General features: G+C 37.6%; 1 protein-coding gene across 1 annotated transcript in view; it reads right to left on the reverse strand.

Annotated features, from left to right (window-relative positions):
• Positions 1-5,710: 5,710 nt before the first annotated feature.
• The window catches only part of LOC132550624 (A disintegrin and metalloproteinase with thrombospondin motifs 7-like), a 59,517-nt gene continuing 48,329 nt past the window's right edge, over positions 5,711-16,898 (reverse strand). Inside the window, exons 15-25 of the mRNA XM_060214715.1 lie at positions 16,635-16,755; positions 16,274-16,515; positions 15,797-15,932; positions 15,555-15,681; positions 15,047-15,266; positions 14,465-14,611; positions 12,069-13,277; positions 11,702-11,872; positions 11,156-11,302; positions 10,749-10,899; positions 5,711-10,618 (exon numbers count right to left, since the gene is read on the reverse strand). Coding sequence (XP_060070698.1) covers positions 10,452-10,618; positions 10,749-10,899; positions 11,156-11,302; positions 11,702-11,872; positions 12,069-13,277; positions 14,465-14,611; positions 15,047-15,266; positions 15,555-15,681; positions 15,797-15,932; positions 16,274-16,515; positions 16,635-16,755 — 2,838 coding nt within the window. The 3' untranslated portion in view covers positions 5,711-10,451. The remainder of the gene's footprint in view (positions 10,619-10,748; positions 10,900-11,155; positions 11,303-11,701; positions 11,873-12,068; positions 13,278-14,464; positions 14,612-15,046; positions 15,267-15,554; positions 15,682-15,796; positions 15,933-16,273; positions 16,516-16,634; positions 16,756-16,898) is intronic.

The raw sequence follows: 16,898 nt of genomic DNA on the forward strand, positions 1-16,898 counted from the left end.
TCTTATTCCACAAAATTTTAAAAGTTCTGATACATTTCTTTCTCTTCAAAACATTTCTTGATCACAAAAGTCCTGGATCATACATTGTAGTCCCACAGATGGTAAATATGTAGAAGTTGAGATTACAGTTCGCCTTACTAGCCTTAGTTAGTGGGAATTTTGATTCAGTCAAGCTGAGTTTGCAAGTGCAAACCCTGGTGGGGGTAGGATATTTTTTATCACTCCTTCCTGTTACAGATATGCTGTTGATACAGTGACAAGATAATGTATTCTATAAGTGTAAATATGACTTGAGTGGTTAGACTGAGACTATGTCCCTGTAAAACCATTTAACAGTCGTGTCCAATATAGTATGTGACGATCATTGTCACTTTTGCCTGATTCAGTCAAGAACAGTCACATCAAGTGCATATATTGCTGCTGACAGTGTAAAATGGAGCAGACCTTCTGCTCTGGGCTTGAGATTGTTAGGGTTGTGGATTCAGGATATTAAGGTTATGACTTCAGGTTGTTATGAATATGGCTTCATGTTGTTAGGGTTATGACTAAGTTTGTTATGGTTATGACTTCAGGTTGTTTGGGTTATGGCATCAGGTTGTTAGGGTTATGACTTCAGGTTGTTAGGGTTGTAGAAGAAGGTTGTTATGGTTATGGCTTCAGGTTGTTAGGGTTGTAGAAGAAGGTTGTTATGGTTATGACTTCAGGTTGTTAGGGTTATGACTAAGTTTGTTATGGTTATGACTTCATGTTGTTAGGGTTATGACTTCAGGTTGTTAGGGTTATGACTTCAGATTGTTAGGGTTATGACTAAGTTTGTTATGGTTATGACCTCATGTTGTTAGGGTTATGACTTCAGGTTGTTAGGGTTATGACTTCAGGTTGTTAGGGTTATGACTTTAGGTTGTTATGGTTTTGGCTTCAGGTTGTTAGGGTTATGACTTCAGGTTGTTAGGGTTATGACTTCAGGTTGTTAGGGTTATGACTTTAGGTTGTTAGGGTTATGACTTTAGGTTGTTATGGTTATAACTTCAGGTTGTTAGGGTAATGACTTCAGGTCATTAGGGTTGTTTCTTCAGGTTGTTAGGGTTATATCTTCAGGTTGTTAGGGCTATGGTTTTAGAGATTGCACAGTTAATTACCGTTAAAACTATGTAACAGTCAGGAAGTCCAGATGAGTCCAGTGATTTTAATGCTATTTGCTAATGCTGCATCTGAATTTGCATTCAGATCATTGTTTGTGAGCAGTTTGACTCTCCCTTCACAAGTTTTTCTAAGGTAAGCCTGGGAGCTAGCCAATCTACATGGGAAAGTATGTGTATATTCCTGCTGATCGCCTTGGAAGGAATCAAACCCAGGTCTGTGGTATAATAGTCCAAGCTTGTCAACAACAGATCATGCACAGCAGTTGTACCTAACAGTACACACAACTGGCCTGTTGTGTACTGTTGTACAACCATGACATAAATAACAAAAGACACCAGTAATGACACTATTGGGACGTCATCAATAGTTATATCTTGATGATGTCATATGTTTTATTGGTTGTGAAAAGTGTACCATCTAGGTAGAAATAAGTCTGTCTTATAGGGAAATTAATCAGAAAGATTTTGTTTATTTTTTCAGAAATATGGGTGATATGATAAATGTAAGTCTACACTTGTGCCGGTGTAAGATAGACCTTATCAATAACAAATTATAGAACATTTTTCATAGAATAAATATCACATCGATATCATGCTTATGCAAGATCCTGTATTTATGAGCCACTCCAACCTCATCCTTTTACACTATTCCAAGACCTTTTTCATGTGATAAATACTATTTCATATTCTAACATACAATTTAAGGCAGCTAGCTAGGCAGCATGGTGGCGGAGACAAATCAGCCAAGACATGGCGATCCTTAGTGGTACCATTCAGGCATGGCAATTCATAGTGGTATGAAGGCATAGTAATTCATATTGGTATGTAGACATGGCAATTCATAGTGTTATGAAGGCACAGTAATTTATATTGGTATTGAGGGGATACCAACTTATGGTGGTATTGAAAGCATGCCAATTCATAATGAAGAATGTAGTTGTGTTACTTTTGTGTCAAACTATGTTTTAGAACATGTACAGTGTCTACATGTGCACTACTAGTGTAAAAGGAGTGAGTCAGTGTGGTTTGAACATAGTGTTAAGTACGGTCTCTATCACTCAGCTGATATGACAGAGCAGGCTTTTTAAGGTTCAATTAGTAGAGTCAGTTTACTTTTACATATACGTTTGAGTTCCATTCCTGGTCGTGGCATTCGAAAGGATTGTGTTTCTTCCTTGTACATGTTCTTTCACATATCTATGTTACCAAAAGTTCCCAATTGAAGGATAAAGTCGTGACAGAACCTCTTTATCCTTATTACCCGTGTACAAATGTAGATGTTACCTGTCCATCAGACAACCAATGTAACCTTACAAGTGGAAATTACAAGACAGTGCCGTGAAATCATCGACGATGTACAATATATATATTCCCTTTTATAAAGTTTAAGTTCTTCTTTAATTGCTTTTGATAAGGAATTAATATTCTAAATTATATAAATAAGTTAAAGTCAAACACATACCATGTTTAACAGGGTAGTTAGACATCCTGGACAGGCATGACTCCTTCCGCAACAATCGGTGTCTACTGCATGGAAGAAGAGTGGAGTTTATCATAGGACATCGATACGTATGTACACCTGTTGCTGGGTCAGCTGACATCTGCCCACGAGGTACTGATAAGCTAAGTGTATGTCACCACGTGCATCAACAGCTGACATCCTAACATACTGACATAAACACACCCCATTTTCACTTTGTTTGTGTACGTCTGTACTCCCACCGCTCTCATGTGATCAGTCATGTGACTTTGAGTATTCATCATATAGTCTATTTCAGATATCTTTATATTCTGTTTCAGGAATGTTACGAGCATATACACATTTTCTATAAGACCCTCAAAACAGAAGAGATGATAGGTTTTCCCCCAATTGATTGAAATAAAACAGGATTGATAAAATCAGCTAATTATAATTTCAATACGGAAATATTACTTTCTACGGAAGATGATCCTATGAAATCCAGCCTTTTCACGGCAAAGTCATTGGCAACATCTCAAAGGTAAAAGTAGAAATAAAAATTTATTTATTGATATTCAAACAAAATATGTGTACATTTGCAAGTGTAATCATGTAAAGTGTATCAATACAAAGAAATCGATGCTGATGACCAATACTTGACACCGATGCTGAGGAACATTTTACCAGAGACGTATATATCACATATATGTGATATATACGTCTCTGATTTTACAAAGTACATTTTAGCTACCGGTAACTAAGTCCGTAACTTTGTATAATTTGAAAAAAACAGTTCTTGTTATAGAAATCTTTTTGTTGTTGTTCTTGTTCGGTTGGTGGGGATCCGCAATTTCATGGAGATCAATGTTTTCGTAGACGCTATATAAACCTGCATAGGGAACAACGCAGTCAAGTAATAGCTAGACGAATGGGAGTTGTTCCCCTTTAATCAGTAATTAAAGATTTTAGTGGCTTGCATCGCTCACATAACTCTGGTTTGTATTGGGAACAGGTATGATAATTTTAGAAATGTCTATGGTCTTTGAGCACTGACATTAATAAATATATAAAAATACTTTGAAACAATATATTTTCCATTAGCAAGATGCTCACGGGTCTTAACGGTCATTTGACTATATAGACCAATGCATGAAAGATGCTAAATACGCCTAAAATATATTGTTTCTCTACAACTTACAAAGAAGACACTGTTGGTTTGCAAAAAACATTTTCTGCAAGCCTGAAACCATATTCTTTTTACATGCTGCTACACAAATGCCATCAATGGAACCAATTGCTTGTCGACAAAGAAATTTTAAGATCCCACCTCATTTAACCCAAGAGATCTTGAATATCAAGGTCAATTATTTGACATTGATAACAATTTATCCCAGCATACCAAAGGTCCAACTTCAGCATCCTGGGCCTTTTGATTATTCAAGAGGAGTTGTTTAAAGAGTTTTACAAATTTGTTCCCTGTCACCTTGAAAATGGGTAAATGTCATTAGTTTTAATAAACTTGGTAGCCCTTCATCCCGTCGTGCTACAGGCCTAATTTCAGCACCCTGGGCTTTTTGGTTATTGAGAAGAAAATAAAAAAAACTTCAACACTTTTGACACTTGTAACCTTGGATGTGGGTCAAGGTCATTCATATCAACAAACTTGGTAGCCAGGCTAAAAATCAGCACCCTGGGCTTTTTGGTTATTGAGAAGAGGCTGTTTGAATATTTTGATATATTTGACACCTATGATTTTCAAAGTAGATCAGAGTAAATGCAATGAATAAAGTTGAAAGTGGTTCAAGGTAAATGATAAGGACAAACTTGGCAGCCCTTCATCCCAGCATGCTACAGGCACAATATCAGTAATTGATAAGAAGTTGTTTAAACATTTCAACACATTGGACATTGGAAGTTGGCAATGTTAGCCCTTCTTTCTGGTTTTAACTGAAATCCCCGAGTGGAACTCAAGAATATTGATGTCGTTGTTCAGGAATGCATTCAAAATAAACATGACTACTATGGCTACCCTGTTAAATTTTGATGAGGCCGAAAAATTAACAAAACTTTGTTGGCTTCCTTAGTAGCCCCACTGATTTTCAGCTCAGAAGAACTTCAGAAGTTTTTCAAGATGGAGTCCAAAATGGCAGCCATTAATGTCATGAAAACCATGATTGTGTGGTCATGTTACAAAAAGGCCATTGTGGCTGCAATGTTCATCTTTTGATGATGCTGCAAAATAAGAGCACTTTCCTGAACATTCCTAACAGTTTTCAGCTCAATAACACCACTGGAACTTGATAAGAAGTTTAATATGTGTTTTCCAAGATGAGGGTCATTTAGGATTTTGGACCAACACAGAAAGTATCCTGACAAAAGGTTTTTTCTCGAGAAAGTGATAAACTATGTAAAAGTGGGGACATGTCCAGTTTTCATCCCTGGAAAAAGCAAGCCTCTCTCCATGTGACATTAGAGAACAACGATGAATTGATGGCCGATGTGGCTACTGACATCAAGCTTCATTTAAACATTATGAACTCTGTCTATGATTAAAGCCAACTTGTTGTTAACTATTTTCTTTCTTGTAAAGTTACAATATCTGATGAAAGAGGAAATAAAAATGTCTATCTGTGTCTCTCCATTCATTACCATCTTGTCAGGGGCTGCAATATTTCAGTCTAAGTGTTGAACTACATAACCTCTGGTGAACATCCGAAATATGTGGTTCCATGCTCCATACTCATGGCAGTAGTGTTTTGATGAGAAAAAGGGAAACAGATCAGTCTTTGCTGGTGTGGTTGTGTCCTTGGGCAAGATGATTTACCCTAATTGCATTGGAATATGATTGGCCTCCATTATGTTTTTCAGTGAGGTAGTCAACAGCTATTACAAGGAGACCCCGCCTCAAGATGACCCTCGCTGTTCACAGTATGACAACCCATCAAACAAACCATCGCCTTATGTCATAATGGGTCACATAGCATGAGAAGGGTATATAACATAAGAGCTCAGTCCCGCGTAAAAGTCGCAACATTCCATGTCAATCTCAACAGTGTACAGCTATTATTCATATTCTCAAGAACACTAACAAATAACATGAGACTAGATGTTTCTTTGAGCATGTTATAAAGTTTATTGACGGTAATTTTTCTTTGGACAACATTTCTGACACATTGACAAAGATGTAGAAACAATGCTTAAACATACAGCAACATTAAGCCTTTAGCATATCACACTATTTCCACACATATGGGAAATACAGATCTGTAATATCTCATTATTTCTAGATATTGGAAAAATATGGATTTAACATCGCACTATTTCCAAACATCAGAAATACATATCTAGCATTACAGTACTTCTTAACATCAGAAATATGGATCTAACATCACAATATTTCCAAACATCCGAAATACAGATCTAATATCACACTTTTCCAGACATCAGAAATTTGGATCTAATATCACACTTTTCCAGACATCGGAAATTTGGATCTAATATCACACTTTTCCAGACATCGGAAATTTGGATCTAATATCACACTATTTCAAAACATTGGAAATACAGTTCTAACCTCATACTTTTCCAGACATCAGAAACTTGGATCTCTTATCACAATATTTTCAGACATGTTGGAAATAACGATTCAGTCACTCTGACCTGTAGCAGTCCAAGTACACTGACCACACACAGTACTGGTCAATTGTCACTTAATCTAAACCTATATAGACCACTTATCAATATTCAAGTTTGGTAAGTATTATATATACGTATAGAACTGTGTAATGTTGTTGGTAAGGAAGGCTATACCACAGACACTGAATCTTTATACTATACCATCAGGCACAGAGACTGTAGGCTCTACTTTATATAATCTGATCACAGAAACAGAATGCTACCTTTTCCAACACATACATAGAATGCTACATATGGGCATGGCATGTGTATACATAACGACAGCTAGGAATTAATTATGTTAATTGTGTAAAATGTGTGCACATATTGGTTTTTTATGATCAATTGTAACTGAAGTGAGGAATAATCAGCATCCTGTCCACAACAGTAATGTCAGCATCCTGTCCGCAGCTGGAACATCAACATCCTGTCTACAACAGAAACAGCAACATCCTGTCTACAACAGTAATGTCAGCATCCTGTCTACAACAGGAACATCTACATCCTGTCTACAACAGGAACATCTACATCCTGTCTGCAGCTGGAACATCAACATCCTGTCTACAACAGGAACATCTACATCCTGTCTACAACAGGAACATCTACATCCTGTCTACAACAGGAACATCAACATCCTGTCTACAACAGAAACAGCAACATCCTGTCTACAACAGAAACAGCAACATCCTGTCAACATCCTGTCTACAACAGGAACATCTACATTCTGTCTACAACAGTAATGTCAGCATCCTGTCCGCAGCTGGAACATCAACATCCTGTCTACAACAGGAACATCAACATCCTGTCTACAACAGGAACATCTACATCCTGTCTGCAGCTGGAACATCAACATCCTGTCTGCAGCTTGAACATCAACATCCTGTCTACAACAGGAACATCTACATCCTGTCTACAACAGGAACATCAACATCCTGTCTGCAGCTTGAACATCAACATCCTGTCTACAACAGGAACATTTACATCCTGTCTGCAGCTGGAACATCAACATCCTGTCTGCAGCTGGAACATCAACATCCTGTCTACAACAGGAACATCTACATTCTGTCTGCAACAGGAACATCTACATCCTGTCTGCAGCTGGAACAGCAACATCCGGTCTACAACAGGAACATCAACATCCTGTCTACAACAGGAATATCTACATCCTGTCTACAACAGGAACATCAACATCCTGTCTACAACAGGAACAGCAACATCCTGTCTACAACAGGAACATCTACATCCTGTCTACAACAGGGACATCAACATCCTGTCTACAACAGGAACAGCAACATCCTGTCTACAACAGGAACAGCAACATCCTGTCTACAACAGGAACATCAACATCCTGTACACAACAGGAACATCAACATCCTGTACACAACAGGAACATCAACATCCTGTCTACAACAGGAACATCAACATCCTGTCTACAACAGGAACATTAACATCCTGTACACAACAGGAACATCAACATCCTGTCTACAACAGGAACATCAACATCCTGTACACAACAGGAACATCAACATCCTGTCTACAACAGGAACATCTACATCCTGTACACAACAGCAACATCTACATCCTGTCTACAACAGGAACATTAACATCCTGTCCACAGTAGTAACATCGACATTCTGTACCCAAAAAGGACGTCAATATTCTGTCCACAGCAGAAATGTCAACGTCTCATCCAAAATAGGAATGTCAACACATTCCATTATACATTGTACAAAAAGATCAGGTTCTGTCAACAGGACATGCACATGACTGTGTTCACATTTTAACCATTGAATAATTGATTGGCACTGTAAGCAGGAAGCTCTTGTGTTTTTCAATACAGACAAATGGTCCATCTAGACAGGAAAACAAAAAAGTGCTGCTTCTAGATAAGTAAACATACATGTAAAAGGTTATTCTGAAGACAGGTAGAAACTATAAAAATAATCATGCATATATATGTAATCAGTCACTCTTGACAGGTATATCATTCAAAATTTGTCTTTTCCTTAACAAAAGAATTTTTTTAAAGATTCCATATTGGTAAATGAATTAAATGCTTTCAGGAGGTTCTATCCATGAGCACCAACAGTTTCTGGACAGGAACTAAACAAACATCCATTGATACATGCAAGTATTATTTAAGACACTGAAAGACCACATAAAGAAAATGTACCTGGTACTTCTAAGCAGGTTAACTGTATATGTAAGGTATACCTGGTTATAACAGGTAACACTACATAAATTAAATCATCATTTTCTGGAGTTATTGTTCTTAGTCATTGATACAAATTAAATTTGGTCTTTTTATCATTTAATTTACTCACTGTATACTTGATATATAAAAAACTATATTGCCAATATGAATATTGTGAAAATGATTTTTCACACTTTTCACTTCAAAGTATTGCTATTGAGCTATATTACAAGACAATCTTGGTCATTCTACGTAACAGTGATTATATGGAAGGACCAGATAAATATGATTATACAGCATAAATATGGAAAACAATGAGAGAAAATACTGACCACAGACTCCAAAGACTTACAGTAATACACATGACAAACTTTAGAACTCATCGAATATTACACATACATAAGAAATTAATTTAAAAACAGGAAAAAGTCATCAAGTTACTGAGTGAAGAAAATTTATTTTCTCCATAATCAATGAATAATCAAATTTCACAGATTGTCACATTGTAATGATAAAAATGTAAATTAGACCAGGTGATTTTAACCACTGGTGATATACCTATATTAAAGCTAGCCTACATTAATAATACAGCTAAAAGGTTGTATACACATATAAAAATCTAGCAATAAAACAATTATTTGACATCCTAATATGTACAGAGATCACTGTGTAGTTCATAAATTATATCCTTAATCTGTTATAACATATAAAATAAAGTGAGAAAGTATCAACAGGTGACTTATAGGCACTATATACTGCCTCTGATCCAGCCAATATTGAGTAAACATTGATAAGACTTATTTCTAAATAGTTCTAACTTATCATAAGTTCTCCACAGCACCTTATACATGTTGGATATAAATCAGTAGCCAATAAGCCACCATTGCTGTAAATAACCTCCAAAATTTCAAGTCCATCAGTGAATATTGTACACCTCTGCACTAAATGGGTTGACTTTCAAATGTTTTTTCCCCCAGTTTTCAGTAGTCTACCAGCCTACTTACAGAAGCAATGGTAACACCTTTGCCTGTAAGGGACTTCTGGAGCATGTCAATAAACATTACATTTGGGGTGATGTAGCAGCCAAGTAAGTTCATCACTTGTTGAACAGAGATTTCTTGTACTCAGAAATTGAGACCCTCTGCTGTAAGTCTTGTAATGCACTCAAAAACACTTTGGTTTCAAGTCTGGTGATTGAAGAGAAATGGTTTCAATCTTTTACTCAGAGAGACTAAAGTTGAGGTCTTGTACATATACTGTGAGACACCGTGTTTAAGTCTTGTACTCGGAGACACTGAGTTGAAGTCTTGTACTCGGAGACACTGAGTTGAAATCTTGTACTCAGAGACACTGAGTTGAAGTCTTGTACTCCGAAACACTGAGGTGAAGTCTTGTACAATGAGTTGAAGGGGTAATATTCATGAACACATACATAGTCTGTGTGTCAAATCTCCTCACTTTACAATGACAATGTCTGTGGGCAAGGCTCAATTGACTTACTCCATATACAATTACAAGACATATTCTCTGATCACATGTCACAATGAGGTCATAAATTTCACCAACTGTGCTCACATGTCACACAGCATCACTGGTCACATGACACACTTTTTGCGGTTACATGTCAAACTACATCTCAGATCCCATGACATAACATCTCGGGTCAAAAAACACTGATTACACCATAATTTGAGAATTTATCTCCCCTGCATCATCACATGATCAGACTGTCAATCACTGCTTTGATATGAAATGAGTATCCATACCTAAGAGAAATAATGGTTACTTTGGGTTATCCATCTGTAACGTCTTTCAGGAGGAATTCTCAAAGCCATCTTGAATTTTTGAGACAAAATTGCACTTGCTTGAAGTCAAGTTCAGGAAAATGGTTCACCATTCCCATCCAAGTTCAACACATTTTGTATCTCCAAGGCCATCTGCCATGTAGAAAGAGACCCAAAGAAGACAGCGTTGCATGGTTTTACCTCGCAGTGCGTCGGTGGTAAGGACGTTGTCGCCACTGTCGTACATTACAGGTGAGACAACATTTCACTCGTACATACAGTTTGGAGCACTGGTTCATTCTCCGCAGGGCACGACAAATCTGGTTACTCATCTTGTCTCTTGTACAACGGTGTCGGTTTAAAGCTGCAATGAGACAGACAATGTTTCAATTGAAAAAGTGTAATTGATAACTACTTATTATTATGTTATAGATCAGCATTTACCTTTGGAATTACCAAACTTTGTAAAATATGTATAATGACTCCATACTAACCATGATTATTATCTGGACAAGAGGCTTTGTTACACTGCTGTCTCTCGCCTGGTTTGGTGTGGGTGGGGCAACCAGCACCTCTCTGTTGTGATGTGATGTTGATACACTGGACAAGACGAACCTGTTCCCCACCGCCACATGACTTGGAACACTAATACACAAAAAACAAAAGTTTGAACATCATAACAATGTCTTCAACACCTTTAAATACTCACAAACTGGCACAAATAGAAAAGACCATGGCCGTTATGTACAAAGAGATAAAAGTGAAAAATAAACCTAGAAATATTTCAGTCACACATGACTTTAGAGTATCTCAGATTACTCCTGTGGAACTAAGCGAGACTGAGACAAACCTCTGTAGTGAAGTACAGTGAATATAATTATATTATTGTATTTGAACCTACCCTGCTCCACTGACCATGGACCCAAGCAAGACAAGCAGGGAGGTCACATGGCATGGTTTCTGCTGGTTTCAGTTCAGGGTCACACACTTGACTCCTTGGACAGGTCACCAACCTCATCTTTGTTGACACACCACAGGTAGCAGAACACTAAAACACAATAGTATTTTTACTCAGGATGAAATTATTATCATTGAAAGTAGTTGTCATTTTCAACAATACCTATTCAACTTTAGGACAATAATGAGATATCTTTGACAAAAATCACCTTTTCACTTGCAGAAAAGAATGTTATTCATACACATGTAGAGTATTTACCTGTCAGAAAGGAAATCATGTTTTGTGTTTGACATTAACTTTAAGGCTAACAAACCTAACACAGGTATTTTCTATTGAAATATATAATCGGGTGAAAGTCAGCTTTACTGAAATAAATATCACAAGTTTTATCTATACAAGGTGAAGATAAATTTTACTAACAAACCTATTAAAGGGTACTGATGATAAATTTATCATTTGTTTATTTAATCTTCTGAAAACTGTACTTACAGCACTCCAGTCTCCACCCTCCCATTCAGAGCAGGCGTGGACATTACAGCGATCAATGGCATTAGGTTTGTGTCTGATCTCACACTGACTTTTAGCCACAGTTTCCCCACTGGCTTTATCTACACAGTAAATGGTTCTGGTCTGTATTCCGGCACCGCACATTCTTGAACACTGTCAACATGCAAGGTAATACAGATTACAGCAAACACAGATATCGGTCATGCAATGGGTGCAGAATAAAAGACACATGTATTAATAAATATAGTCACACATGTGACAAAAAGTTCAATAAGCAAGATCATCTGTCAATGCAGTGTTATGGTTTGGATGGCTTTAAAATGAAAGTTGTTGTTGATGGTTGACTCACCTCTGTCCAGTTGGCTGATCTCCACTCGTAGCCCAGACTATTGACCTTTGGTATAAGGCCAGGCTTTATCATTGGTGTTTTGGGTAGTGGGCGCACTCCAATGTTCTCCCCAACAATCCTGCCATGACCTGATCCTCTGATTGGTAGTCGAGGCATCATCCTCTTGTCCCCGGAGTTTGACCTAGGTCTGTTACCTCTCGGTATTGGTTCACTAGATATTTCCTCCAAATCTTTGTCTGGCAATCCTTTAATTCTTTCTTGATCTGGTATTGTTCCTCTGTCAGACAATGATGGTGGTAGACGACGTTCCTGTGTTGGTGTGTTTTCTTTTGGCTGTGGTATTTCCTGTCTTTCAGTCCCAGAGTCACCATCATTTTCAGGATTTGACCTACCTTGTGTTAAATGTTTATTGATTGGCTCAGACTCTAACCTTTCCTGAGGTACAGATTCATTGATAGGTTCAGTTTCTCTCCCAGGATTTTTTGTTTTAGACACTTTTATTGGCTGATCCTCTGATGTTTCAAGATCAGGTTGACTTTCATAACCATCTTCACCGTCATTAAAATCCTCCTCCTCTCCCTCTATTCCTCCTTCCATCACATTGTACAAGTCTCCAACTTCCTCTTGGTTGTCCTCTTTGTCTTCTACCCTGACCTCTCCTCCATTGTCACTATCAAAGTTAGAGGAACTGTCTATCTGTACATTCACATCACTTCCTGTTTTGACAGTCTCACTCTCAATAAGAGAAGGAACTCCTCCCACCTGGCGGGAAGGAACCACAGATTCACTTCCATCCTTGGGTATGACTAGAGAGTTTTCTCCCTTGGAATCAGATAATACAATGCTAGGTGATTCTTCATTCTTTACTCCAAGTGATAGATCTCTGGGAGTTGTTGGCACTCTAGCAGAGCTTGTGGTTGGGGCAGATGTTTCTGGGGCAGCAGTTGTGGTTGGAATAGTGGTAGTAGAAGCTGTGGTGGTCGTTGGCGCAGGTGTGGTACTGGTAGTTGTAGTGGTAGTTGGTACAGGTGTGGTTGTTGTAGTGGTTGTCGAAGTGGTTGTCGAAGTGGTTGTAACAGTGGTTGTGATTGGACAAGCTCTGTTGTTACAGAGCATGTTTCTGGATGGTTCCTCATCTATGTTACAGACAGATCCCCCAATACATTGGACCTGTCTAGATTTCATCCCTCCTCCACAGGTACGAGTACACTACAACACAAAGGTATGAGTTCACTATAGTACATAGGTCAGAGTACAGTACAACATATGGGTCATAGCTTACTACAACAAAGGCCAGAATTCAATAAAAACAAAGAGGTAAGAGTTCTATACAACACAAAGGCCAGAGTTCTATACAATACAAAGTCCAGAATTATATACAACACAAAGAGGTCAGAGTTCTATACAACACAAAGAGGCCAGAGTTCTCTACAACACAAAGAGGTCAAAGTTATATACAACACAAAGAGGTCAGAGTTCTATACAACACAAAGAGGTCAGAGTTATATACAACACAAAGAGGTCAGATGTCTATACAATACAAAGTCCAGAGTTCTATACAATACAATGTCCAGAGTTTTATACAACACAAAGTCCAGAGTTATATACAACACAAAGAGGTCAGAGGTCTATACAATACAAAGTCCAGAGTTCTATACAATACAATGTCCAGAGTTTTATACAACACAAAGTCCAGAGTTATATACAACACAAAGAGGTCAGAGTTCTATACAATACAAAGTCCAGAGTTCTCTACAACACAAAGGCCAGAGTTATATACAACACAAAGAGGTCAGAGTTCTATACAATACAAAGTCCAGAGTTATATACAACACAAAGAACAGAAAACACCTATCTCAGAGCTGATTTCAATTCACATTTTATATATGTAAATAGAAAGTCATAAAAATTCTGACTTTACAGTGCTCCGTTACAAAAACAATATCTGTCCTGACTCTCAACTAGGCCACATTGTCTACAGGATATGACATTATCAGAAAACATTACAGCTGGAATAGGTCTAAGACAAGGATACTACTGCTACCAGGCATAAAGTATCTTTAGAGATATTCACAAGATAAGACATTAATTCAGGACAAATGGACAAGATATAAGTTACATTATCTGTTTCTAAAAGCAATAAAATGGTAGGGACATAATAATTATTTAAGTTCAATATACAACAAAAGTAGTAAGCACTGTTTGGCATAAAGCAACTGTTTCTTTTCTTTACTTGAAACATTTAATCAACAAATCAACAAATACCAAAATTTATTGTCACAGATGAGTACATTGGCACTAAAATTTTGACAATGTGACCTTGCCACTATGACCTGATTAGGTGACCTTAATACTGTGACCTTGACATTGTAACCATAACACTACATGACACTGACCTCAGACCAGGACTCTGCTCTCCAGATACCACAAGTTACATTGGTACAAGACTGTTCCAGATTTGGTTTTATTGATTCATCACAGCCGACCTCTGGGTTCTCACAAAGCACAGGTCGGTGTTGCTTCTCACATGGGTTACCATGGCACTGATAGGACAAAAAGAAAATAAACATTTTATAGGCACATCTAAGCTCAAAATGACTAAAACAGTTTGATAAAGTATAAAATTGATGAATAAATTGCTACCATTTCATCATCTTTCAATTTAAATATCATCAACTGATGTTTCAGGACAGTTTTTATGCTACTGGAGACAGTCAAGGGAATCAGAGAAAATATTTTGTTATAAACAAACACATACAGGATATCAGCCAATGTAATAGAAAGAGCTTAACACATAGTTTCTCAGTTCTCAGATAAGTCAATAGTAATAAACAAAATGAAAGATAGTTTCAATCCCATGAGCAGTAACTCAAAGGCAGAAACTTTTTCAATGGTTTTCATCATTTTATTTTAAACTTGTAATTGTAGATTGCCCAATCACAAATATACTACAGGATAGTAGAGATAAATAATTGTACCTGTGACCAGCTTCCGACAACCCAATTAGATGTGCCTGGACAAGGATCCTTGTGATGACATGGCTCTATCTCTGTTGGCTTTTCTTGGTCCATACAATTCTTGTCCTCCAGTGCAATCTGTTCATCCAGTCCTAGGTTCCTAACACAGATCACTGTGCGGCGATGCACTCCATTTTTACCACAGGTGAGAGAACAATGTTGCCAGGCACCAGCCCACCATCTAAAAAAATGAATAATATATGTACATAAGAAAAAAACAATCAACTCACCAATGACTTGTCCTTCACCTACTTTACATGAAACATGTTAAGGTTAAACTAGCTAAAATGTGTGGACCAATTTAGCTTGACACAGGTTGAATTGTGATGACCCACTTTCCTGGACACATGTGAACATGAAACTGGCTAAACTGTGTTGACCTATATAGCTGGACACATGTGAACATGAAACTGACTAAATTGTGTTGACCTTTTTAGCTGGAAACACAGGTAAAATAGGAATAACTTACTTTGCTGGACACAGGTGAAGGTTACATGCCCGTTGTTTGTCATCAGGTTTATTAGAACTGTTACAGTACTGGTCCTCTACAAGTCCCGCCTCCAGTTCCTCACACACAACCTGTGACCTCTGGCTTCCTAAACAATACCAACACAATAGAAAATTATTTTTAGTACAGCCTATAAGTACTAATCATGTGCACTAAATTTCACTAAGGCTGAGTAACTATCGCAGATCAGGATCTCTACTTACCTCCCCCACATGAGGCTGTACAGTGTGTCCAGTCTAAGTACTTCCACCGAAACTCAGACTCTCTTGTCTCGGTGATATTCTCTCGAGGAACCGTGTACTCAAATATCACACCTGGGTTACGAGACTGCAGTAGTAGCTGTAGGTGACAAAAACAGTGCTGATAACCATAAAGAGAAAGTAATGGAATCACGTCTAATTTAGGTGTATTTATTACAATAAAAGTCAGCTTCTATAATGACTTAAGTTACAGATGTAGAGGTTTTTCATCGCAGGTTTTCTTCTGTAAACAATTTGTTGCCATACAAATCGTGGATTAACAGTGCCAACAAAATTAATGAGAAAATAAATCCACCACAAAAATTAACAATTTTACAGTAAATGAAATGCTGATTTACTACAAAGAAATGAACAAACAGATTATTAAGATTGAAGATTTAGATGTGGATTGTTTTATGAATGTGTGTAACAACACCTTACCATAACATGTATGGGTTCTTTAAGTGGTCCGATAGCCTCTACTTTCTCCTTGTTCCCTTCTCTTTCATAGTGGACAACAGTACCAGCCATCTGGTAGTCCCCACTCCACTGGATAAACCAGTGACCATTGAGGAGGTAGTTACCCTTGTTGTCCCTCATGGCCAGGTAGTTATTGGCTCCAGCCACTTCTTCTATTCTGATATTCCTTGCTTCACGTGGAATAACAGTTGCTTCTACGTACCCTATAAACAATTAAATAAGATCATTAAAATAGAAATATTTCAAGATTTATGTCTACAAAGTTTTTCGCAGTGTTCTATTCAAGAAAAATTATATTTAATACACTATGTAGTCCACCCACCTAATCCCTGAGTTTCGTTATATTGGTCTTTGACTGTCTCGCACGTTGAGCCATCACCGTGGCAGACTCCACACCGGTCCTCCCTGGCAGCCGAGTCAAGTTGCCAGTCACAGCCAACATGCTTAAAGACAAATTACAATTTAAATCACAGAACAATATAGGCTGTTTTATCTTGAACTGACATGCATAAATTACCAAAGCAAGTCATGGACCTGGTATTACCAGTACATGAACTGCCAACAGTGTATGAACATAGCAAGTAAA

The sequence above is a fragment of the Ylistrum balloti genome, unplaced genomic scaffold (assembly GCF_031769215.1).
Source record: "Ylistrum balloti isolate Yb309-2 unplaced genomic scaffold, AGI_CSIRO_Ybal_v1 Utg370136, whole genome shotgun sequence".
Classification (NCBI taxonomy): domain Eukaryota; kingdom Metazoa; phylum Mollusca; class Bivalvia; order Pectinida; family Pectinidae; genus Ylistrum; species Ylistrum balloti.